At 39.6% G+C, this 24,879-nt stretch overlaps 2 protein-coding genes across 4 annotated transcripts; one reads left to right on the top strand and one right to left on the bottom strand.

The window, feature by feature from the left end:
* Positions 1 to 286: 286 nt before the first annotated feature.
* Positions 287 to 12,500, bottom strand: LOC110039682 (uncharacterized). Its single transcript, XM_089281562.1, has 14 exons — positions 12,294 to 12,500; positions 10,654 to 10,776; positions 9,988 to 10,092; positions 9,032 to 9,146; positions 8,717 to 8,816; positions 6,867 to 6,922; positions 6,453 to 6,508; positions 6,098 to 6,223; positions 5,059 to 5,153; positions 4,574 to 4,670; positions 3,740 to 3,843; positions 2,910 to 3,025; positions 2,326 to 2,416; positions 287 to 1,878 (listed from the first exon to the last, which is right to left on the bottom strand). The coding sequence occupies exons 1-14, from the start codon at positions 12,481 to 12,483 to the stop codon at positions 1,717 to 1,719; spliced, it is 1,536 nt and encodes a 511-aa protein (XP_089137688.1). The 5' UTR covers positions 12,484 to 12,500; the 3' UTR covers positions 287 to 1,716.
* A 39-nt stretch (positions 12,501 to 12,539) lies between these two features.
* Positions 12,540 to 24,870, top strand: LOC110039681 (hydroxyacid-oxoacid transhydrogenase, mitochondrial-like). Of its 3 annotated transcripts, none has more exons than XM_020744816.2 (15): positions 12,540 to 12,652; positions 13,812 to 13,849; positions 14,903 to 14,958; positions 15,577 to 15,630; positions 15,781 to 15,831; positions 16,745 to 16,848; positions 17,258 to 17,454; positions 17,901 to 17,921; positions 18,437 to 18,493; positions 19,129 to 19,234; positions 20,176 to 20,328; positions 20,698 to 20,796; positions 21,261 to 21,339; positions 22,953 to 23,049; positions 23,960 to 24,870. In XM_020744816.2, exons 1-15 carry the CDS (start codon positions 12,591 to 12,593, stop codon positions 24,202 to 24,204), a joined length of 1,419 nt encoding a protein of 472 aa, XP_020600475.2. In that variant the 5' UTR covers positions 12,540 to 12,590; the 3' UTR covers positions 24,205 to 24,870. The 3 variants fall into 3 exon arrangements, with proteins under 3 accessions (XP_020600475.2, XP_089137690.1, XP_089137691.1); XM_089281564.1 differs by having other exon boundaries at positions 13,812 to 13,850; positions 14,910 to 14,958; XM_089281565.1 differs by lacking the exon at positions 12,540 to 12,652 and adding an exon at positions 12,997 to 13,102.
* The last annotated feature ends 9 nt before the right edge of the window (positions 24,871 to 24,879 follow it).

Here is a 24,879-nt window from a genome sequence, read left to right as displayed (position 1 = left end):
GTGTCCGAAAAGTCTAGACCGTAAGCCCTCCACGGGTCCGCGGCCGCTTACGAGAATGTCCGCTTACGGGAATGAGTGAATACAGAGTTTGTATGGGAGTTCAAACGCCGTTTTGTGAAGGCGGCCGTTTGTAGAGCAGCCCGCTAACGAGAGTATCTGTCAAGACAGCTTGCACTGTATACGATGTCACAGTCTATAATCTAATAATACTTACATTAGTGCAAAATCGTGAAAACTGCAGCGCTCTTAAGGCAGTCTTAGTTTTAAATAAAAACATCAAATGGAGTGGAACAAGTAAGACGCTTATAATTTCTCTTCACTATTGGTCCACAACAAGGCTAGTCTGAGAGCAAATACATATTATAAAATTTAAATTCGTACTTATCGTATCGAGTTTAAGAAGAGATAGAAAAAAGGGAAATGACGTTAAGCTATTTTTCTAAGTACATTGTTTTTTTTCCACCAAGCTTGCCCTTTTCCAAACTGGAATACATTTCTAACACTGCCATCTTTAGTGTTCTATGGTCCAAGATTTTTTTTTTAGTTCATTTTTCTTCTCAATCGAGAGGAAGAAAGAAAGAAAACCTTTGAACCCAGGCTATTGTTCTTAATAGGTTGTTACCATTAATTAGGCAGTGTGTTACAAAAATTAAACAATCACAGTTGTTATTGCTCCGATCTAGCGCAGGTTTGTGTTCTGCTTCTCATAATACTGTTTAAAGTTGGCGGAGCCACTTTAGAAGATCTTTGGTGAAGTTACCACTTGGTAAAGTTAAGCTCCTTTGATTGGTTTTCATTGCAGGTATACCTGCCATGATAAAAAAGCATCCAGTAAGTATGGAGCGAGTATTAACACTTCTAGTTTCAGAGTCAAACCTTGGTGCTGAACAAACTCCAAGTCAGTGTTGATGTAAACGCAGATCCTAACTCTCAAGTCTGTGATTTCAAATGACTGAAAGCTATTGAGCAGCACTTTCATGTGGTACTGTTTATTATGGTGTGCAAGGTGGTTCTAACTTTTAAGTCTGAGGATGAAACCCTAGTGTGTGACCATTTAAATGAAAGCTATTTAGCAGTACTTTCATGTGGTACTGTTTATTATGCTGTGCAACGTGGTTCTAACTTTTAAGTCTGTGGATGAAACCCCAGTGTGTGACCATTCAAATGAAAGCTATTGAGCAGAACTTCCATGTGGTACTGTTTATTATGCTGTGCAAGGTGGTTCTAACTTTTAAGTTTGTGGATGAAACCCTAGTGTGTGACCATTCAAATGAAAGCTATTGAGCATTACTTTCATGTTGTGCTGGTTATTATGCTGTGCAAGGTGGTTCTAACTTTTAAGTCTGTGGATGAAACCCTAGTGTGTGACCATTCAAATGAAAGCTATTGAGCAGAACTTCCATGTGGTACTGTTTATTATGCCGTGCAAGGTGGTTCTAACGTTTAAGTCTGTAGATGAAACCCCAGTGTGTGACCAATAAAATGAAAGCTTTTGAGCAGTGCTATTACGTGCCAGTCTGTCTAACCCATGTGGGTGAATTTCAAATTACAGCTAATAGGCATGCGCAGTTGAGTGTCCCTAACTTTCAAGTCTGAATGAAACCTTACGTGAGACCATTCGTTTGAAAGCTACTGAACAGTATTTTGCAAAATTAAGTTTTGGACCTTTTTTAGCTTTGACATAAGAATTAAAAGGGTTAAATATGACAGTCTCTTCTAGTAATCGTCTCCTCGACTGATCACTTCCTTCACTGTAGGCCTCAGCAGTATCGTGTGCTCAAACTGGGCTGTATAGCATCCCTTGATGTCACACAGAGGTGGGTAGGCATCAACGACACCAGCATCACACAAGTTCTTTAGAGCAAGAAGATACTTCGTCTGCAAGGTAGAAAAAAAAAAAAATCTTAAGAGCTGAGAATTTGTTTCGTGTAAGGACCCTAGCCAAAGCTGAAATTTCGAAGCTGGAAAAAAGAATTTGTATCATTTTTATAAGACAAAAACCTTTATTGATTTGTTCAGAAATTCCCTGGTATATATACCCGCGAAAATTCGCAAAGACAGGTCCTCGAACGACCAATTAGCCAATTAGCACTATGATTCCGTCCACTCAGCCAACCAAGACGGCAATCATAAACGGAATCCCAAGATTTTCCCGCCCTTTCGACCGGTTGCACCTTGCATGTTTTTCACTTTGAGTGCTCACTTGTCAATCACAATACTTTGGCTTCAGTGATTGGCTGTGTGATTTCTGCCATTGGTTTTCTTTCTCACAGTCTGTTTGTCTTTGAAAAGCGCTCTACACCAAGACAGATCAATGCACAGTACCTGTCCCAGCCGATCCAACCATCTTCTACAAAACGCAAGAGTGCCGAAGTTCTCGTTAATGACGTTTAGAAGCTGCTTGGCTCTGGGCAACCTGGTGAATGGCAACATGGATAAGAATTACTGCCACCTAATACTTCATAGCTATAATTTGTCATGAGCAGTTGAAAATATATAATTGTGTTTGGTGTTTGCAACTTTATAGATCTGAAGCCTTCCATTTGCGGTAACTGGGAGACTAAACCTTTTATAAAATCTTTAAAAGCTCAATGTTACTTCAGTCATAATCATAGAAAAATCGGTTCAGTCTTGTAATATGAAAATCGTTAAAAGCTAATATGGAAATGCCAGAAAGTTAACAACAACAACAACAACAACAACAACAACAACAACAAACAAAACAAAACAAACAAACAAACAAAAAAATGCTAGGGGCTTCCAAGGCTTCAAAATTCAGAACTGTGTGCCGGTTTTCGAAAGTACAGCATTTTGAGAATTATCCTTAACACAGCCATCAACAAGGCTTCAACAAACGTTAATTAAAAATTCCCTTGAAGACTAGCCACCTTTCCTTGGGAATGTCTCACCTCAAGGGAACGTGTCCGACCTCAAAGTTCTTCATGTAGTGTGAACAGTCCATGTCGTCGTGAACCACGCCCTTTCCTGTACTGCCGAAGGTCTCAATCGCAAAGAACTCGCCCTCCTTAAGTCAAAACGCAGTAAATCAGTAATTTCATTGAATTTTCAGAAGCAAAATAACAGAGAATGGTAGCGAGGTAGATGAGTGGTAAGTTTCTTTCCCCTAGGGTTGCAGAGAGTGAAGGGGGGGGGGGGGGGTGGGAGAATAATGGTACAACGGAAATCTTGAAAGCGGACGAGAAATGCTGGGTCGTATTTTCCATAACAAATGATCGGCTCTTCCAACAACGTTTTAGGAATGTATCCAAATTTGCATTCCTGTTTTCTAAATACGTTGTGCAACTAGACATGGAGAAATTTTGCATTACATATCTAACAATTGAGGTGACCGGCTCACATCTAGGTAGTGCACTCTTATGTGTCAACGACAGGGTATGAATTTTGCCTGGTTTCTGTACGGCTTCCTCCCAGACCTTCACGCTCAATTCATTTCAGTGACGTATCCGAAACGGATGGCCGCTTTTTCGCTCGGACCACGTGACCCAAAAGAGATTGACCGCGGCGAAATATCGAGGCCTAAGAACCAGGTCAGTTTGAAACCAGGATGATTTTGTTACACATACAGCCATTGCATAGTTTCGTTGAGTACTTAGATCTTAAAGAGCGAGGCAAAGAGAACAAATAAATCATCAGCTTAGGGACACTGTCTTTATGGAAAAACAAATTCTCAAAGTGACATTGTAAGAACTGTATGACAACCAGCAACGAGAATTGATACCTCCATCTTTGTAGCTTCTCCTCCCTTGACAATAGGCACAGTTTTACCAGCGTGGATTCTGTACGGTGCTATGGAATGTCCGTTGAGATTTCTGATGGGTCTCACTATGCACAGAAACAAACAGTTAGAAATTTATCTGTCTGGCACAACAGTCAAATCTCCCTTAAACAGACGCAGGCCCCTTGCAGACTTCAGAATTTTTCTTTCAGAGAATATACAAGGACTCTTCAAAGACGGTTCAACAATCTTCAAGGATTTGTATTCCCCAGGCTCACTTATAACACTTGACTCCACTTGGCCATTGCAAAGGGGATCTAACTTCATATATTTTTAACATACATGTAATCACCAAAATCGACTTTTTGAGAATAACAATTACGGAGAAGATTACGGAATCTGATGTAAAGATTTTAATACTGAATGTCTAAGATTCACTGAATCACACAATTCTAACGTTTATTTGTTCGATACATCATTTAAGCAATCATTACTGAAAGCAAAACATTTCCGCACTGCAGTTCAATTACAGTTTTGTCTGAACAATGCTGTGAAATGTGAAAAGCGAACTGATCAACATGAAATGACGGTGGGACAAAGAAAAAAATCATAGTCCCCGACAGGAATCAAACCCATGACCTCCCGAACACCGGACGGGCGCTCTATCCACTGAGCTACGAGAACTCATGGAGAGCAATGTCATTTAACCGAGTTCATGTTACACTGTTACACTAAAAAACGAGCGAACGAGCGAACGAACGAACAAACAAACAAACAAACAAACAAACAAACAAACAAACAAACAAACATATTTTTTGGTGCATGTGCGAATCAAACCTTGATATGTCTTTCCATCAAGCTCAACTTCATACGATTCCATTACTTCTTGTATGGCTTCACCAACATCACACAGTCGAACATCAATTCCAGATTCCTGTAAGAAAACAGCAAGTTCATCAGTCACAAGACAATTAGACACCACACTTGTAGAAACAAATGAATTTGTCGAAAAGCTCCGCTTTCGTGACGGATTAGCGCGGACGGTAGGCCTAACTGGACCTAAGATCACGTGCAAGGCCCATGCATAGTCATCGGTTGTTGTTGTCTTGGTAACTTAATTTTTGATAACGATTTTTATCAGAATTCCAGGGTTTTCCAACAATGTCAGACTTCTTGTCCATCACTCATCTTCCAGGACTTCAAAATACGCAGGCTCTAATTGCACCCTTGTTAGTACACACAAAGCATAACTATTAAATAAGGCAAGGTCCTTTGAAATAATAATTGTTTCAAAGGATGTTGTTTACGTGTATATACTTTACCTTGATTCCTGTGTTAGTAGCATCCTTCACAGCTGCAAGTAGGTTATCATATCTTGGGTTGAACGACACAGTGAATGCACAGTCGATTATTCTCCCTGAAAAACAACAAAATTTCATAACTTAAAACTCCTTTAGTCTACAGCCTAGCATAGTTAAATGTCTGTCTTCTCCTCAATGTCTGATATCTGTAATTATCAGTATAAGTTCAGCTAATTTGCTGCTTTATTTTGAGATTATGAAATTAGTTGATGTGCTTCTTTAGTCGTTTGCATTACTTCTTGGCTCTGCATTATCGAGGAAATATATGAATCACCAAAGACCGTGTCTGAGCACGTCTCCAAACAGTGAACAGGAGGTGAAAATACGACGCGTAGCGGAGTATTTTTGACGAACTTCGAGGTGTTTGGAAATGTGGTTAAACACTGTCTTGAGTGTTTGATATATCTTCTCAATTGAAACTAAAACTAAGGAGAAAACGGAGAAATAAAATCGAAAAAAATCTATGCTAATTAAGATCAGATATCCAAACACCGTCACGGTCATGATTTCCTTTGTTTAAACTTGATGAATTATTAATGAGTTTGAGAAGTATTGGACAAACTTTGAGAAGTATTGGACGCTAGCCACTTAACTCACTCCCAACACATTCAAGGTTGCCATGCGAACAACTAAATCATCAGGGTCTGTTTAAGATGTACTCTCTACATGCCGCTAATAAAGAAACACCTAGTCCACAATGATGACAATATTACAAAAAGATTTTACGATTTTGTAAGTGCATTGTTTTGTATCTTATAAACCAAGTGCATGGATATCAGTATCACGTGACCATATCGCGGGCTCAAGTTTACAGCTCCTCAAGGTCACGTTTTTCTTTGAAGTCGACCGCTGACCAAGTGCTGGTTATCGATTGGAGGTTCGCTATAAAGAAATATTGGACTGAGAGGCATTTTGTTAATACTGTAGACTGATTTTAGTTATCAGCCCTCTCAGCTGTCCAAGTCATGCAATAAAACGCAGGTATTTCCTTGTAACTCACCATTCACATGGGTTCCAAAGTCAATTTTGCAAACGTCGTCATATTGTAGAACAGTCTTGTCTCCTGCATTGGGTGTGTAATGAGCAGCACAGTGATTCAGAGAACATCCAGTAGGAAAAGCCAGCCCTACAAAGAACAAGATCAGGAATTAACAACACGGCTTGGTCTTCTTCCAGTGTTTCACAGTCATCTTACTTTTAATTTTGAACTCTTTTGGTCAGTACTTTGGATGAATCGACCCAATAATATAAGCCACTTGAATTACAATATGTTAACTATAATCTTGCCTAATACATCAAACAAAAGGTAACACACATTTGCAAATGTACTCAGTAACATGAATTATTGCTCTTACCTGCTTTAAGCTTGTTTTCATTGATCAATTTCCGAGAAGCTTCCTCCAACTTTTCACTGTTGAAAGGAAAGGAAATGATTTCTCTCCATGGAAGAATAATATGCTGGTATAGAATACATATGATCCAATGTATGGAGGTTATACAGAGAAAGCAAATAGTCGGTCCAAAATCACTTATTTATCCTATCTTAGAAATAATTTCCAAGTGTCTGAAACGTGTGCAGAGCAGCAAAAAAATATAAAATGTCTGTGGGCTTCTTTGGAATAAAGGACACTTTTTCGTTTCTTCCCTGTCATACATGTAACATTCATGACCTCACTAGCACCAAATTTGAAATAACAGAACTTTTCAAAACATCCAACAGCAGACTAAATTGAGTGATTACTTCTAAAGATTGATTATTTTATACACACCAAATCTCTATCATAGTCAATCCAGGCTTGATAAATCCTTGCACATATTTTCTGACCTAAGAAAACAGATGATGACAATTAAATTTAACAAAACAAAAACAATTCAATTATTAATGGGTTTGACTTTCGGTTGTCAAGTGCCCCTGTCAGCCATAAAAGAGCATTCAGTTACCATCATCATGAAGTTAATGAGAAGTATATAGAGACCACAGGGAACAGGGGTACTGACCATTTACAAGGGAAAACTGGAAATTCCAGTCAGTAAATCAAATGGTTTGCGCCATTCCGTTTGGGAAGCTTCAGAAAATATGGGCTGTGATTTGAGGTGATGCTATTTTTCTGCTCTTTTAAGTCTCTCTAACTGATGTGGATATACTTTATAGCGATTCCTTCTCCCGTGACGTGGCATTCAATTGTCTAATGTTTATGCCTGAAATTTCCAACCGCATGGTTTTTGCAAATGGTAAGCACCCCAGGGGTTCAATTAAGGGCCGGGCATTGAGCAAATTGACCAGTTGTGAGGACAATTTTGCTTGCCTGGTTTGACCATCTAGAGGAAAGTTTTTCTTATAAAGAAGTTCAGTTCAAATAGTTTTGATCGTCTGTAAAAACCAGTTGTCCTCCTGCTGGAAATGTTAATGAAACCCCTGTGGTCAAGAAGGAAAACCAGTAAGAAGGATAAATTTAGGTCATATGGTCACTTTGAAATAATTGGTGAGGAAGATGAGTGTTTTTGTATGAGTGAAGTTTGTGAGGCAGTTAAGATTTGGTGTTGTGCAGATGCTAAATTTAGTACAAAAGTCAAGTTTTGCTTGGAAATTGAGTTTTAAGTGGAAGTACTAATAATATTTCGCCTCATGGTCTCTGGATCGAGCGGTCCGGGTTCGAGCCCTGGCTGGGGACATTGTGTTGTGTTCTTGGGCAAGACACTTTACTCTCACAGTGCCTCTCTCCACCCAGGTGTATAAATGTGTACCCGCGAACTTAATGCTGGGGGCAACCCTGCAATGGACTAGCATCCCATCCAGGGGGGAGTAGAAATACTTCTAGTCGCTTCATGCTACAGAAACCGAGATAAGCTCCGGCCTGATGGACCACTTGGCTCATATGCAGACTTTACCTTTTAATAAGAATATTTTGTGTGGAAGGAGAATTTCAGGTGGAATTTGACTCTTAGCTCTGTGCGATGTTTAAGTGCCACACCGACACTACAATGCCAATAAAAAACTTTACCAAAAAAAGTTTTCATCAGCAGCACAATGTCTCTACACATATATACATGTATGTGTAGTGTTATGACTCTGGTTACTTTTCTTAGCTGTACTCTGGAAAACAGTTAGACAGAGAAAATGACTAATTTTGTGTAGTTTGGAGAACATGAACAGTCAGTGCTAAGGCTAAATGTTTCTTTACATATTCATTTAGGGTTAGTCCTTAATTAGACACCATCCACACTAATGCGCTTTCGAAACCATAAATGCTTTCCACCAAAAACTTTCTCTGTCCACACCACCATTGTCACAGTGTTTTCCTGGTCCACACAATGAGAATGTGTGGACATCAAGTTTTGTGTGGATGTTGAGTTTTGTATTGAAGTCTGTTTTTTGCGGATAGAGATTGTTGCATGACATTGAGTTTTGTTTGTACATCAAAAAGGTTTAGTTGTCAGGTTGGCATAACATTTAGTTGTGTGACAACATCAAGTTTGTTGGAAACCCTAGTTTTGTATGGAAAATTTGTTTTGGTGCAGGACTGGGTTTTGTGCCAAAGTTTCGTTTTACATGGATGGAAATAAGATTCTGAAAAGCATCAATCAGGATCTTATTTGGTATTTAAATTACAATCAATACCTGTCTGTGAGCCTCGGCAGCTTGTCTTACATCACTACAGATGTCATTAAGCACTCGATCCAGTGCTCTCTTCTCTTCACTGGTTTCACGCCACAGATTGCTGCAGAGAAACAAGTCAAGTAGTCACTAGGGGATGTTTTTGTTCCTAATGGCATGGCAAGCACACACATGTAATTCAACGATATGACTAGGTTGTCAAGCATGCTAACTTACCTCAGGCAACCCTGCAGGGGTGCTACAATGGAAGGCACATTTGTTTGGACAGGTAAATAAATTCCAAAAACTACATATACATGTACAATGTACACCACTTACTCGTCTTTGTAGCTCATGATTTGTCCCATAGGAAAGTTGCCATTGGGGAAAAGTTCTGATATCGCCACTGTAGGAGGATTAGTCTGTTGTTTGGTAGGTTGTGGCTGAGAATTGTCTGATATTCAAAGAAAGAATCAATCATCAATACTTTGAAAACAAGGCAGGACCTGTATGGTGACGAAGTGACCAAACAGATGGAGCTTATCCTAGTTTCTGTAGTATTAAGCCGCTACCACTTCCTGTATGATATGTTACTTCATCACAGGGCAATTGGCCCTGGAGCAACAATTTTGCCAGTACCCATGTGCAGTCTAGGGCAGAGAGAGGCACTGCGAGAGTACAGCAATTCACCCTAGAACAATACAAATGTGGCTAAACGTAATTTAGGCTACGTTAAATACGAAAAAAGATACTTTTTAGATAACAATAGTTTACTACAGGTTCGGCGCATGGGGTAGTCGGGGGATTTGTGCAGGGGCCTCTTAATTTTGAAGCTTGGCTTTTAGATGTCAAGTCATTCCGTGTGTTTTTTGTTGCTAGATTGATCTTGTTACAAGCTTTTCTCCCAGCCCACACACCCCCCTTGTCTTCATGGTAAGTGTGTGGTAAGTATCGTTTGTTTCTACTGTTTTCTTAGTGTGTCAGTGCCTGGTGGTTGCTGATCACTGCAGGGTTGTTATGGATACCTACGCGCTCAGTTTGCTTGGACGATCCACCTTCCTTTCAGGCACCATTCCCTGTGCTCATGTATTGTTGATAAATTTAATGACCACTGCAGAGGCTTGCACCTAGTTTGAGCCATTCCACCTCCCCATAACATTTTATGGGGTTCCCCTAACAGCTTACCAGTGCCCTTTCATAATCTGGGTGGACTGAGGTGCCGTGAAGGATAGCAAATAACAAAAAGGAACAAGCAAACACAAATTCCTTCTATCAATTATTTATTGCTCTTTCACCTTGTCCAGCCCCTGACTTGGTTCCTGCTGACTTCTTCTTCTTCTTTTTCTTCTTCTTTCCAGGAGCTGTGACACCATTTTCTCCTTCGGGTGCATCTTCACCGTCTGAAAGTAAAAGAGATTAAATACAGTTCATTAACAAAAATGTCAAAGCCTTCTTGGACCCCAAGGGCACAGCAGGCTGGTCCTATGATAGGCTTGACTTCCACCACTCTCTCGAGTTCGGTCTACGTTATTTTCCAAGAAGAAGAGCATGGGCTCCTTTCTAGAACATCGGCTGATAATCAAGCCTGGTCCTCTGATAACCTTTACCATTCTTATCTCAAGAGGTCATGATCCTTTTAGTCAGCACCAAGAATTGTGACCTTTGGGTGGGTCCAACACCAGAAGTCTGTGATTCCTGGATTTCCCTTCAAATCTGACAAATCTGATTGGCTGAGAAAATCAGTTATAAGAAAATACTCTGTGTATGCTCCGGAAATCAGGTCTAATCACGGGTTGTAATTCTTGTTCCTGCATATTGATTGCAAAGGCTGTGGCCTCTGGGATGAGAGGGAACCATTACTAACTTGCTTTACTCTCCAAAATATAGGAAATAATAGATAAACAAATAAATAATGATAAAAAAAAACTAGTGAGTATTAATAAAGTATTTAATATGTTCACCTGCATCTTCTTGTCGCACACCATTCACTGGTTCTGTTGTAACAGTCTGAGTGGTTGTATCATCTTTCTCTCCATGTCCATTCATTTCCCCATTCAGTACTTCTGTAGTTTGCTCCCCACCTCCTACCAAGATTGAAAACGTAATTTATGTTCTATTACCACATCTAACAAGACTTGGTCCCCGTATTTTGTTAGATTACATAGCATTTATTGTCTGATATAGGTGATTCCTCAGAATTACATTGTGCATCCCTACTGCACAGGATTTTTGCATCAACTCATGCACACTATTCTGTATAAAGAATATCAAGAGGATTCCTGTAAGCTACATGTAAGCTTGACAGTGAAATAAATGTTTGTTTTCTCTTAAACAAGCACCATGGCCTATATATTTTATTATGTACATGTAATTTCAGTGTACAAATTATCCTCTTTAAAATTGTTTGCAAGGAAAAAAAGTACATTATGGCTTTTATGCGCAAAACAGTTACTTGAGCATGCAAATTATGATCTTGGAAACAATGACTCGAGGAACGTTTTGGGTCAATGATGTTTAAAATTGTGTGAGTGTTCCACAAATTATATATTACATAATTTTTTCTTTATGCTTGAGCCTTTCTACTTATCAAATCTTTTATTAAGTATTTTCTAAAAAAAACTTTGCTTCCAACTACCATAAAATATTATGTGTACCGATGAAGTAATATAATGCACAAGATTTGGAATACAGTATCGCTCCGAACTAGGCGAACATCAAATGTGTGTTCTTAATGCAAAGCGTTAAAAGCACAGGTGTGTTTTGCTGCATTAGGCTGCGTTTGGACTTGCTCGGTTATTGTTCGCTTCTTTTGTTACTGCGTGAAAGGAAGTTAACAGTGATTAGTAGGAAACATTCAGAGGAAGTTTCAAAAAAAATTGTTCAACGACTTTTTTTTCTGAGTAATCACCTTAAGCACATGCAAGCCAGTGTAAATTGCATTAAAATTATACTGGCATAAAGTGTACATGTATGTACTTTCAGGCAGGGAGAGAAAAAAGCACAAGAAATACTTTAAAGAAAACATGGCAAATTAAAATTTTAAAGTAACTTTATTTCAAAAGTGTATTTGAGTACCCCCCTGGCTTTTTTCTGCAATAACTATGAATACATTTGTTCAACCAAATCAAGAGTGATGTTGCAACCATTAACCCTCGACGAAATTGAAATTAGAAAGTGAAAACTCTATTTAAACGTCAGGGTGTTTAAGTTTTGTTATACTTAATATGGCTTAAAATGATTTATGTTCTTTTCTGAACGCTCACAGTTTAAGATCCCGTCAATAAACACCAGTCACAGTCTTTCGTAAATGGTTATGCAACAGAGTGGCTTGAATATGAGTTTAACCTTATTAAAATCTGCATGTACTTGTTTTCGCAAACTGTAAGCTTCGCTTTACGAGGATTTACAAGACGGACAAAAAGTTTCGATCGTGGCAGAAAACAACGCTGCAAACAGACAGGTAAAAACCGGGATTGAATAATATAGACATGTACAAGCACTTAAGTTTGAACAGATTTAAGCTCACGGACACATGAACTTGCACTGTCATCATATTTATTTGTCAGTTCCTCTAAATGTTTTACCACCAAACTAAACTGACCTTTCTTCTTTTTCTTCTTCTTCTTTTTCTTCTTACTCGAAGAGACTTCATTAGCGTCCACTAAGTCTTCCACCTCGTCATCGCCATCCTCTGGCATCTCATTAGTGCTTTCTTTTTCCAAGCGTGGTTCTTCCGTAAGAACCGCCGCCATCTTGAGTCCGAGAAAAAACTGACAGAGTAGCCAGGCCATGTAACCAGGCTATATTTTGGGAAGCTACAGAGGAAGCTGGAAACTAAACACCTATGAACTGGGACCCAGTTCTCACTCAAAATCGGTCTGTTTACTTCCATGGTGCGATGGCCTCATTCACTTTGCGAGAACAATCACTGCGTTTGATGAGACTTGTAGGAGCAGCATCGTAAGCATTTTTTTGCGTATTTACGAGTGTTTAAACCTTTAGAGGGTGTTTTCTCCAGCTCTAGGGTTGTTGTCGCCCCAGTTTGATACATCGATCGTTCCCCTGCGAATCCTGGCATGTGACAGTCAGTGCACTTTCGCTGGAGGTGTGTCCCAGTGGGGGATGTGGCACACAGCACGTATTTCAGAACGCTTAGCCTTGACAAAGAACCCTAAAGTTGTGACCAGTTGCGACTGAAACATTTAAATCAATTCATTTGTCAAATAAAAGATTGGAAATCAAAGGCTTGTACTAATGCTGCAGATGTTAGCTTTAAGGTTTTGTTTGTTTGTTTGTTTGTTTGTTTTGATTTGCTTAGCTGAGAATTCGGTGCTATAAAACCTGAATCCGCATCTTATCATATCCTAAGGGGTTGAATCCCCAGGCCAACCAGGAGGATTATGTAAAAATGTATGTATCCAATGCCATAGATTTGCCAATAATTTTCAGAATTCTTCAGCAAGTTAAGAAATGTTCGTGGTACTGAAACACAGCCTTGATTACAAGGGATGTAAATGTCAGTGCCCCACACACGTTTTAACTGCTTGCCCAAGATAATGTGGATCATGTGCACAAAAGGGATCCGTGGTCGAGTGGTGATCAATATACTCTTCATCTATGCCCTCGATCGAAATCTTGATCAATACTTGATCAATATCCTGATTAATAATCAGTTGACACTCTATTGACACTTGATCAACACTCGGTTGATAGTCGGCGGAATGTCGCTCAACTTATGTGAATCGATTGAAAATTTGGTCGACTCTCGACTGAGATGTCAATGGAGTGACGATCAAGTGTCAACTAATGTGTCGATGAAGTGTTGATCAAGTATCGACTGAGGGTTGAGTGAGGGTATCGATTGAGGATATTGATCGTCATTAGACCGCAGATCCCTTTAATACACATGATCTGATAATTTTTGAATAGGCATACACACACATGGGATAACCTATGTAAAATGTTATATTAAATGGCTTCAACAATTGGTTGAAAACTATGTACTAAAACCACGAGATATCTAGATGTCTAGAAATTCCGATTCTTTCTGTGGGGAGAGTATGGATTTGTTTTTTTGGAAACTAATACATTTTGTTTTCTTAATGTTATTTTAAATTAGATGCAGATGTCCAGCTCACTCACAAACCTTCTCACCAGGTGTGCAGAGAAAAATCTTAACCTGCTAGTTTCCTTTCTAGTACTCCAGGGAGAGGGGGGAGGGGGAGACTCACTTATATTGGCCATATACATGTAGGTACAATGTATGTGCAGCACCAAAGGGTGTGGTTTTTTAGCCATTTTGGTAATAAAAGGTATCGATTTTGGCCATTTTGGTTTCAACTTAAAGGGAATGGTTTTTGAACTCTAGTCTTGAATTCAGTATTCCATGGTAATAGATGTCCAACAGTAGCAATCAAATGAAAGAATGAAAGATGCGAATGCAGCCATAACACTACTGGAAAAATGGCCTGAAAAAATTTCAGGCAAAGGTCGTGGGTTCGAATCCCATTCAGAGCCTGAAATTTTTTCAGGTCATTTTTCCAGTAATGTTATGGCTGCATGCGCATCTTTCATTCTTTCTTGAATTCAGTATGTGTTTTTTTTTAGAAGAAGCTACTTTTTCATCATTTTTTGCTAAGAACATCAACAGAAGCCTTTCACAAAGTCTTAACATTGGTCTGAACTTAAGATAACTAATTATGAGACAGGTCTGAAACAGGATATTGATTGAAGGGTCCCTGGTCTTAAATAACTGTACAGTTAGGGTATCAACTGAAAGTTTTGGTGAGGTCATAAATAGGGTAGGGAAAATAACAGATGTTTTTGGTCTTAATAAATAGGGTAAGGGTGTTGAGAAATGGGCTGCACACCCCCATTCCCCAGGCGATTTGTCTGGGAGTACCCCCGCCTGGCTTAGTGCTACTGATGAGCTGGTTTTATTACCTTAATTTGCTACTGTCCATTGCTGTGGTGCCCTATTTGATTTTTGATTAAATAAATGCATTTATTGGATGATTCACCTTCGGCTGTTATCAAAAATGCTAATTAATAATGAACTCCAACTTCTTATAACAATTTGGTTTTGTCAAATCAGATTCTGTACACTGGCATATGTTTGAATTTTACATGGCCTTAATTATGACATTGCGATATGGATGTGATCTTCACACATTTTAGTTTAACCACTTTAAATTTTTGTTTTCATTTTAGTACCGGGGCTATCATCTGCTGCAAAAGATCATGTTGAACCAGAGTATGCATTTGAGGTAAGTGTAACAGTCAGGAATTATTAATAAAATATTACTTGTTAAACCCTGTGATATCAGGAGGTGGGGCTTAGGTTGGGGGGATCCTTGCAAGGCTTTTAGGTCGGGCTATCTCAAACGAAATAACGCATTGTACTCATGTTGGTGGAGGTGCGGTGGCCTCATGGTAAGTGTGCTTCAGACTTGGGATTCAGCAGTCCGGTTTTGAGTCCTGGCCGGAGAAGTTGTGTAATTATCATGCAATGTTCTTGGGAACACCCAGGTGTTACAAATGGGTCTGCTGGCAAATTTAATGCTGGGGGTAACCCTGCAATGGACTAGCATCCCATCCAGTGAGAAGTAGAAATTAATATTCCTAGTTGCTTCATGCAACAGAACCCAGGAAGTTCTGGCCTAATGGGCCACTTCCAGGCTTTTACATCCAGACTTTTCTTTTTTAATTTACACAATTTTGAACAATGCATGAGGAACCCAATCCAGTCTGGATGTGAAAAATTGATTAGATATCATGCAATCACGAATGGTCTACATGTATGTTCTAACGTGTGCATTAAATGTACTTGAACACGTAATTCTAGCCACAGCCATTGTCATTTTGTTTCTGGTTTTAATTATTAGGTGGCAAATTCTAGCGTCAGGTATGGGGAAGGAGTCACCAGAGAAGTTGGCATGGTAAGCTTGCTGATTAGCTAATTTCTGCTCTTGGACCATACTGTACATCATTTATGACTGCACAATTATTGTAAACTAATTTAAAACCAAGTTCCTTTTGATTACACTTCAGCTGACATGCTCTGATATTGATAATTTGTATTCTGACAGGACTTTAAAAATCGTGACCTGAAGAATGTCTGTGTTATTACAGATCAAAAGGTTGTACCTTATTGTTGTTTATTATCCTTTGGGTTTACTGAGACCCATACAATAGATCATATTCGTGTTCTTGGAATTGGACTGGAACTAGCTTGCAATGGAGGCTCAGGCTTGGGAATATCATTAAAAAGAGAAAAATGTAATTTGCAGTTGAAGACTCCCCCCACATCAGCCTCAGTTGCAAGCTAATTCCAGTCCAATACTGGGAGTAGGAATATGGTTTATTGCACATCTAATATTAAAGAAAAAAATTAATTTAAAGTACAAAGAAAAAATTGGATTCCTCTTTGGTAAAATAAAATGGAAAATAAAAATTTTTTTCTAAATAACTTCTAAAATAAATTCTTCTTTAATTAGTTATGTACCAACTACCTTTCACTACCAACTATAACTACCTTACTCCACCCAGGTGTATAAATGTGTACCAGGGAATTTTATGCGGGGGGAGGGAAGGAGTAACCCTGCAATGTTGCAATGGACTAGCATCCCATCCAGGGGGAGTAGAAATACTCCTAGTCGCTTCATGCTTCTGAAACCTGGATAAGCACCCGCCCTATGAGCCACTTGGCTCATAGGCAGACTTAGCCTTAACCTTACCTTAACTTAATGTACCAACTAAAGTTCTAAAAATTGCTGTTAGAGAATATTGGCCATTTCCGAGTTGCCCCTACTAATACTTCTATTTAAAACGAGTCTTAGTGCATGCCTGTCGTATTGAAATAAGTTTTTCTTGCATGTTCATTGTCTTTCAAGTCAAACTCATTTCCATATGAGAGGTTGTGTACCAGAACTGGTTCATTTTGAAACAGACTGTGGTAAAAAGTAACTTGGAAATGGTTTATTGGGTTAGAATTGTACTGTATGGTAGCAGGCAACTACTAAGTAAACATACTTATGAAATGTTAATTTATAGTTGGTGACTTTGCCTCCTGTCAAAGAAGCCATTGAGTCTCTTGAAACCAGCCATGTTAGATATGAACTTTTCGACAGAGTAAGAATCGAGCCAACAGACACCAGGTATTGAAATTAAAAAAAATAATGTATTAATATGTACTTTACAATTATATTTAACAGCTCATTGGCAGTCACTAGCTTTTTTGCATAGTAATATGAAAAATGTTATACAATATACAAGTTTACAGTAATTTTGACACATTTGATCGTGGACTATATCATATGTACTGATGGAAAAGGGGACGGGGATGGGATGGGTAGCCAAGGAGACCAACAACTCCCTTTCACTGAAAATTTAAAATAAATTATACTAAATTGCTAAAGATTTGAAGCATAACATTTTTGTCCACCAAATAAAAGTACCCTGGCTCAGAATACAGAACAATAGAAAACCCAGCATGGGAATAAAAGAACAACATTTTAATGTTATTACAGGTTAAAAGTTGTAGTTAAAGATGTTGTTCTTTCTCAGTTTTAAAGATGCTATTGAGTTTGCCAAGCGAGGTCAGTTTGACTCGTTTCTTGCTGTCGGTGGTGGCTCGGTGATTGACACTGCCAAAGCTGCTAATCTGTACCTCTGTCATCCAGCAAACGACTTCCTGGATTTCGTGAATGCACCTGTTGGGAGAGGATTGCCTATTGACAGAACTTTGAAGCCTCTTATAGCAAGTGAGTGCCTTGTCTTTGAATTATGGATTTCTTCTCTTAGCACTAGCTTCTCAGGGAATACCTTGACTCTGAAGATGACTTACAAATGCTAAGGTTGAAGAAATGGCGGCCACACCCACATGATCACTTTTAAGAACAGACAAAAAGATTAAGACAAATTTTCAAGTTGGATGTCTTTGTCGTTTCTTTGCATGACTAAACTTTCTATGAAAATTAGTTATTATAACCAAATCTATCCCTCAAAATGTTAGAAATGCAACAGATGAAAACTTTCAGACATTTTACAAAACAGTCTGCATGTTTATAAGATTTTTTTTTGAGTGAGATACATCTTTCTTTTTCTTATTTGGTCATCACTACTTTATAATAATAAAGTTTGAACTTGTACAATGTTTTCGCAGTCGAAAAACTGATTTTGACATTTGCTTTTCTTGTTCTATCCACAGTTCCAACAACGGCTGGGACAGGTATGCAATATTAACAGTTTTTTGGCCTGGGGGTGAGATTGTTGATACTATTATCACATTTTATGTTATTTAGTATCATGACGACATTCAGTCATGCATCTTAAGAAAGTTCAAAGGTAGAATTCTCTGTTGGTAAGCCGAGAAAATGGCGGCGGGAGGCGCGGTGGCCTCATGGTTAGTATGCCCGTCTCCGTATTGAGCAGTCCAGGTTTGAGCCCTGGCCGGGGACATTATGTTGTGTTCTTGGGTAAGACACTTTACTCTCACAGTGCCTCTCTCTACCCAGGTGTATAAATGGGTACCGGTGAACTTAATGCTGGGGGTAACCCTGTGTGGACTGGCGTCCCATCCAGGGGGGAGTAGAAATACTTCTAGTCGCTTCATGCTACAGAAACCGGGATAAGCTCTGTCCTGGTGGGCCACTTGGCCCGTATGCAGACTCTTTTAAGAGAAAATGGTGTATACCCGGTAGTTCGTGTCTTCTAACTATGGCGGATTTTTTTGTTAAATCTTAGGTAGCGAGACAACGGGTGTGGCTGTCTTTGACTATGAACCACTGAAAGCTAAAACAGGTATCACTTAATTGAAGCCTCTTTTAAATGTGAAAACGTTTCACTTTATTAATGATTGATGACAAAAGGGTGAATTATGAAATTTGACTTTCCTTACTTTGGTTTGCATAAATTAATTTCTAAATTTTTCAAGTTTGTTGTTTGTAATCCGTGTTAATCTTCTCCATCCTTAACCATCCTTTTTCTTTCAGATATATTATTATTTCTTTAGTGTTTTTATGTCTTAGTAAACTACTATTTTTAGGTTTCCTTCAGTTTAAAAATACTTGAGAACTACTTTTTGTACTTTGCCAAAATAACTCAAAATACCATGATGACTGTAACGTACAAACCGTGTATCAACAGACGTACTAATTTGTCTGGCATTACACCTTGATTTCCACACTGATGACATAATCCTACAAAGATCCGTGTAGCACTCTGATTGGTTGTTTCTCAGGTTTGAACTTTCGCGCGCAAATATGAACAACCAATCAGAAGATTTGATATGGATCTCTGTTCGTAGAGAAAGCTGTTTGTCTGTTAGTAGTATTACATCATTAATGAGGAATTTTTCTTGGTGACTCTGTCACGAGCGAGGGAAGGAAACGAAAATGCAACAGGAAAAGTGCCTGTTTTCATTGTCGTTTTTACAGGTATCGCCAACAGAGCCATTCGTCCAATGCTAGGCATTGTGGATCCACTGCACACCCTTCATATGTCTGAGCGCTTGACAGCTAACAGCGGTTATGACGTGCTATGGTAAGATTCATCAATGGTGTTTTAAGCGCAAGATGATTCATAGAAATATATGTATGTTGAAGGGCCACACGTTTGTCCTTGCAGTTCAAGCCTTGGGAGAGGGACTGACACGTGAGAAGAGAGGCCCTGCCTTCGAATGGACAGAATGGCATATTTCAGTTTTTGGCCAATGTTTTTGAGACGAATGTGCAAAGCTTTTTTTGCTAGTCAAAGGGTGGTTACGTTTGACTTGTTGATTAACAACTTTATTGTCATAAACGCTTTAATAAACGCTCGCTACCGTAAGCTACCTCTGATGACTTTGGCATTAGCTGTTGATGAGTTATGTTGTTTTGAGTGAAACTAGACCTGAATTTTGCTCCAACCATGAACCATGCATTCTCCTTTTTTACCTTTCTGGTATTTTTACTCGTTTTCAATGAAATTAAGACCAGTTTGTTACTTACAAGCGATAGAGCACTTTTTTCCGTGTTTACATAGCCTCAATCTAAACCGTGCACCAGGAGGGTTGGGAGAATTCGAGACAGGAACTTATGCAAACCCGAGACGTAGTTGAGGGCTTGCATAACTTTCGAGAATCCTCCCAGCCCCCCGAATATTTATACGAGGCTCTGTAAAAATGGAAAAAGTGCTCTTTGCTTCTACAAAATAATTCTCAAAACTACGCGCGAATCTAAAACGTCACAACCGTGTTTACATACTCTCATCCAAACACGCCAATCGACCAAAGAGAGCGCGCGTAGTAGTTCAGTTATTTTTATAAAACATGATTCACCGAAAGGTCACCCTGCATGTAGTTGAATTGCAGTCCTCTAGTTACCTAACTGAGACTTAACCGTAGTTTAGCGAAGACTGTACTCCAACAGGTATTAGGTTGATTACATTAGTAATGCGAAGCAGCAAACGATTTCGCTGTCATATATTTCTCTCGTTCTTCACAGTCATGCTATCGAGTCGTACACAGCCATACCGTACCAGATGCGAGGGCCACGACCTCCAAACCCCAACATGAGACCAGCGTATCAAGGAAGCAATCCAGTCAGTGATGTATGGGCCAAACATGCGCTCAGTATTGTCTCCAAGTACTTAAAAAGGTTGGAGAATTATTGATACAGTAAAAAATTTCATGTACGATCTCAGTTTTCTATATCTGATGGTGATTGTCCTGCTTATAGTGTGTAATGGGCTATTGCCAACGAGGCTATCAGCCGATAGAGACCATGTTTTTAACAGCCAAGCCTCCGTTCGTTACTCCGTGACAGCATAGTTAACCATGGTGACAGTCAACTGTCCAGTAAAACGCTGGGAACATGCTGAAAAATAATGGACAGTATTTTATAGATGATAAGATATGCCATTCTGGTTATCTAGCTACTTGGTACTGCTTGAGTTTGATTCGAAAGAAAGAGGTGAGCAGTATTTGAATTTACTTCATGGTATTAATTTTAAACTTAATCCTACAGATCAATTAAGGACCCTGGTGACTTCGAGGCCCGGTCCAGCATGCACTTGGCGAGCGTTTATGCAGGTGTGGGATTCGGAAATGCTGGCGTGCACTTATGGTAACGTGAGATTGTCTTGCTTTTATAGACGGACAGACAAACAGACAGACTGCCAGGCGGACGAACGGTCGGAGAGACCGATAGACAGACAGACAGGCGAAGGGACACACTAATTGACAGTCAAGCAGATTGACTTACAAAAGACAGACACAAAAAGCTGACGGTACGGAAGGAAGGACGAATAGATGGACGGACGAAGACAGACAGACGGACAGACAGAGCCTGATTTCTCAGGACATGTTTCAAAAGCTTCAGGATACTTTGAAAATGTCTTTTTCTAGGAATTGACAATGCAATAACCTATAAACCGCTTGATGCTATGTTATGAGCACATTTGAAAATCTCGTCAAGTACTTCTCTTCGATCCGTGATTCGCTAACCACTCTTTAACTGGTAAACCAGACCTGTATGGACTATTACCTCAGCGTAATAAAAAAATAACAACTTGAATTTCTTTTTTACAGCCACGGCATGTCCTATCCCATCTCTGGCCTGGTCAAATCATACAAAGCTAAAGATTACGACGCGGATCACCCTCTTGTGGTAAAAAATCGTTAATACTTGTTGCGCAAACATTTATGTTGACATATCCGCACGTTACAACATTTCAACCATCATTGCCTAAACTGGCAAGCAAGATCCGATGTTTTCAGTAGTGAAACCAATATGGCACTACTGCGATGAAAGAATAAACTGCAGCTTTTTAATACTTCTTTACTCAGAGTAGAAATATGAAAAAAAAGGCAACAGATCATTGTGTTTGGGTTAGATATTGGAGAGCCAAAAAGCAGGAAATGACGAATATTTGTGCCACGCAACTGTGCGCAATCTTGCATATTGTGGTAAAACAATAAAAACGACTTTATTTAGTGTCAATGTATTTAGCACTGCTGTACTAATTTAGAGCACTGTAAACAAACAAACAAACAAACAAACAAACAAACAAACAAACAAACAAACCAATAAGCAAATGTTGCAAACAGAGTGAAAGTATGTTAAGATTGGTGGGAAACTGGCCAATTGGCTATCTACAGAATGCGGTCGTGGGGTTGAAGTTGTGACTACTGACTAGAAGCCGAGCTAGTAAACTGAACCAGGCACCTCCAGATATCAGATCCATGGCTTCAAACAACCCAACCACCTAGCCTCCAACATCCATGTGTAATACACCCCGCTACACGACTATACTAGATGGTTGGTCGCAGTTTTTCGCAAGATTTGATTCATCGATCAGGGCTCGAAATTGCGACTCACTGGTCGCCAATGCGACCAAAAATTGAGCACTGGCGACTAAATTTTCAGAACTGGTCGCCAGCTGGCGACTCGCGTTTTGTCCGATAAGTACAGCACACCACGACACAACTTTTGTTTTTAAATCTTTATACTAGGAAATCAATCGGATATGGTAGCTAGTATACAACTCACCTTTCCGTCCCCAGTAAAATAATGTCTGAATATTACAAGATAATCGAAAAAATTGAACGTATTTCGACACGTCGATACTGCGTTCACTGCGCGCCATATTGTTTCAGCGGCTTCTTCCGAAACTGGGATAGCAGGCGCACTTCAACATCATGTACTTTTCATTTGCCGCGAAAATGGCGGCAGATACCAATCAGCTGAAGGAATTACGTGAGTTTTTACGAGCGGTGAATGAAGATTCAGCCAAAAGGTTAATCCAAACTTTGAATCCTTCCTCAGTTGTTGAATAAAATACGCATATACGCAAGGACCCGTGTTTGTCTCACAATGAAAATCAGGGACTTAGAACGTTTTATGCTTCGCTTCATTTAAAATGACTATGGAGACAACCATCACCTTCGGACCAGAGACATATCACTTGAGAACAATGGTAGCTTTATAACTAATTGTTACTCGTGTTGTTTCTAATTGTTTTCGCTCTTCAATTGTGACTTTTCTTGCATGCAAAGTAACGTATAAAATCGTGTTCTTGTGTGAGTTATATAAAATAAGTTGGCGACCAAAATTTACGAACTGGCGACCAAAATTTTTCCGTTACTCGCCAGCTGGCTCCCGAAAGAAAAAGTTAATTTCGAGCCCTGTCGATGATTTTCTCGATTCTGCTCACTTTTCTACTTGAGAATGGGAAGTAACATATTATCACTGATCACGTTTTTTTTCTTTTTGTTCCTCAGCCACATGGTTTGTCCGTAGTGGTGACATCGCCAGCTGTGTTCCGCTTCACGTCTCCAGCGTGTCCCGAGAGGCATCTGGAAGCAGCTCAAATCCTTGGTGAGCTAATGATATATGATTACTACTAGTAATATATTATTAAAACGAGCTCAGTCACGGTATTTTGAGTTATTTTGGTCCCGTAGAAAATTACCTTTAAACTGAAGGAAAATTGAAAATAACAGTCTACTAAGATAGAAAAACACCAAAGAGATAGTAATAAACCATAAAGAAACAAGGATGGTTAAGGATGGAGAAGATTAACACGGATTCCAAACGAAGAACTTGAAAAAATTAGGCTAAATCTTTCAAGATGCGCAAACCGTGACGTAGCTCCTTTTATATCGCTGATTTCTACCCCTGAAGCTTAAGTCTGCACACACTGGTCAACGTAACCCACTACCTCAATCCCAGGGCCCTTCAAAGTTCCCAACTTCCCTAGTGGGGAAAAGGGCCCTGGAACTTCCCTGGCACTCATACCGTCGGTGTTCATCGCAGTTTTCTGAGCAGTATTTCTACTTCCCCCTGGATGGGATGCAAGTCCATCGCAGGTTACTCAGCAGCATTTTGTTAGATTGCACCACTTAGCGGTACTTGTTTATAACCTTGGGTCGACAGAGGGGCACTGTGAGAGTTTAGCGTATTGCCCTAGAACACAAAACAATGACTTGCGCCGGAAGTTTCTTGGACAATTCTGTCCAACGGGAGGGGGGGGGGGGGGGGGGAGTAGGGAGGAGGAGGAGGAAGGGGAGGCGCAATGTGGTTTACGTTACCCTCTGTGAAAGACCAGCCCGTGAGACAAGGCCAAAACACAACACCGGGAACTCCGTTACCTTACTGAAACCCTGACCGCGTGCTCTAATTCGGAGTCAAGTGCACTAACCATTAAGGGCATTACGCCACTTTTTCAGCCATTAAGAAGGTGGAGAAAAGAGCAAATCTCGCATTCTTGTTTGTTACGTTTTTAAAGGTGCCGACACCACAAATGTGAAGCTAGCTGATGCCGGTTTGTTACTGTCCGACACTCTCCGTGACTTCATGTACAGTACAGGAGTTGATAACGGACTTACCGCCCTCGGATATCAATCTGAAGATATCCCAGCGCTTGTGAAAGGAACTTTACCTCAACATCGTGTGACAAAGCTGGCGCCAGCAGGGGCTCCTGGGGAGGAAGAACTTGCGAGGCTTTTTGAGGATTCTATGACATTGTATTGATTCTTTGAAGCTGTTTTGTCCCGGGCTCTCTCGGCTCGAGCACTAGTGGGCGAAGACCCTGGAAACGAAATTGTGTGTTCTTCTGATTTGAAGGGAAAGATATATGGGGCTTTCGGTCGACTCGAAACCTGATTGACTGGAAATTGTGACTCGAATTAAATGTAACTGTCCTTGCACCAACCTAGGGCTAACTTCAGATCAAAGATCGTAAGATTCCCCTAGTGTAGAATGTGACCCAAGGAAAATATTTTTATAACATACAAATCCTGCACTAAATAACAGCTAATGCATGAACAGCCAAATAAATGTACTGAATTATGTAGGAAAATAGTAATAGATTTTATTACATCTTGGAAATCGAAAACTGGCAATAACTCCATAGCTTAGAGCCTCAAATATGGGAAAATCAGTTCTTTTCATCGTTTGTATGAAATCGAAAAGCAAAGTGACTTTTAATCTCCCCTTTTTACATGTAATTACTGACGAGTTCTAGACCTGAAGTCTATTTCGATTGTCGTATTTTTTAGATGATGTGTAAGTAACAGATTGCTAGTTTTAAAAGAAACACGAAAACGAGTTTCGAGACGTGGGTGGTTTTGAAAGTTTGTATTAACGACTCTGTAATCATTTTTTAGTGTGAATAAATCTTTCGATTGCCATAGCAAATGCCAAGCC

Source organism: Orbicella faveolata, unplaced genomic scaffold (genome assembly GCF_042242905.1).
Source record: "Orbicella faveolata isolate gen_17 unplaced genomic scaffold, um_ofav_v1 contig_48, whole genome shotgun sequence".
NCBI lineage: Eukaryota > Metazoa > Cnidaria > Anthozoa > Scleractinia > Merulinidae > Orbicella > Orbicella faveolata.
The sequence above is the reverse complement of the archived record's forward strand: the minus strand, read 5'-3'. Positions and strand labels throughout refer to the sequence as shown.

Coding starts and splice junctions, on each gene's coding strand:
- LOC110039682 (XM_089281562.1), bottom strand. CDS start 12,483: ATGGCCTGGCTACTCTGTCAGTTTTTTCTCGGACTCAAGATGGCGGCG. Junction 10,093..10,653: donor TGTGCGACAAGAAGATGCAG/GTGAACATATTA, acceptor TTTTACTTTCAG/ACGGTGAAGATGCACCCGAA. Junction 3,026..3,739: donor GAGAAGCTACAAAGATGGAG/GTATCAATTCTC, acceptor TTTTGACTTAAG/GAGGGCGAGTTCTTTGCGAT.
- LOC110039681 (XM_020744816.2), top strand. CDS start 12,591: ATGGCCTCATTCACTTTGCGAGAACAATCACTGCGTTTGATGAGACTT. Junction 15,832..16,744: donor GTGTTATTACAGATCAAAAG/GTTGTACCTTAT, acceptor GTTAATTTATAG/TTGGTGACTTTGCCTCCTGT. Junction 20,329..20,697: donor GTCTCCAAGTACTTAAAAAG/GTTGGAGAATTA, acceptor TTAATCCTACAG/ATCAATTAAGGACCCTGGTG.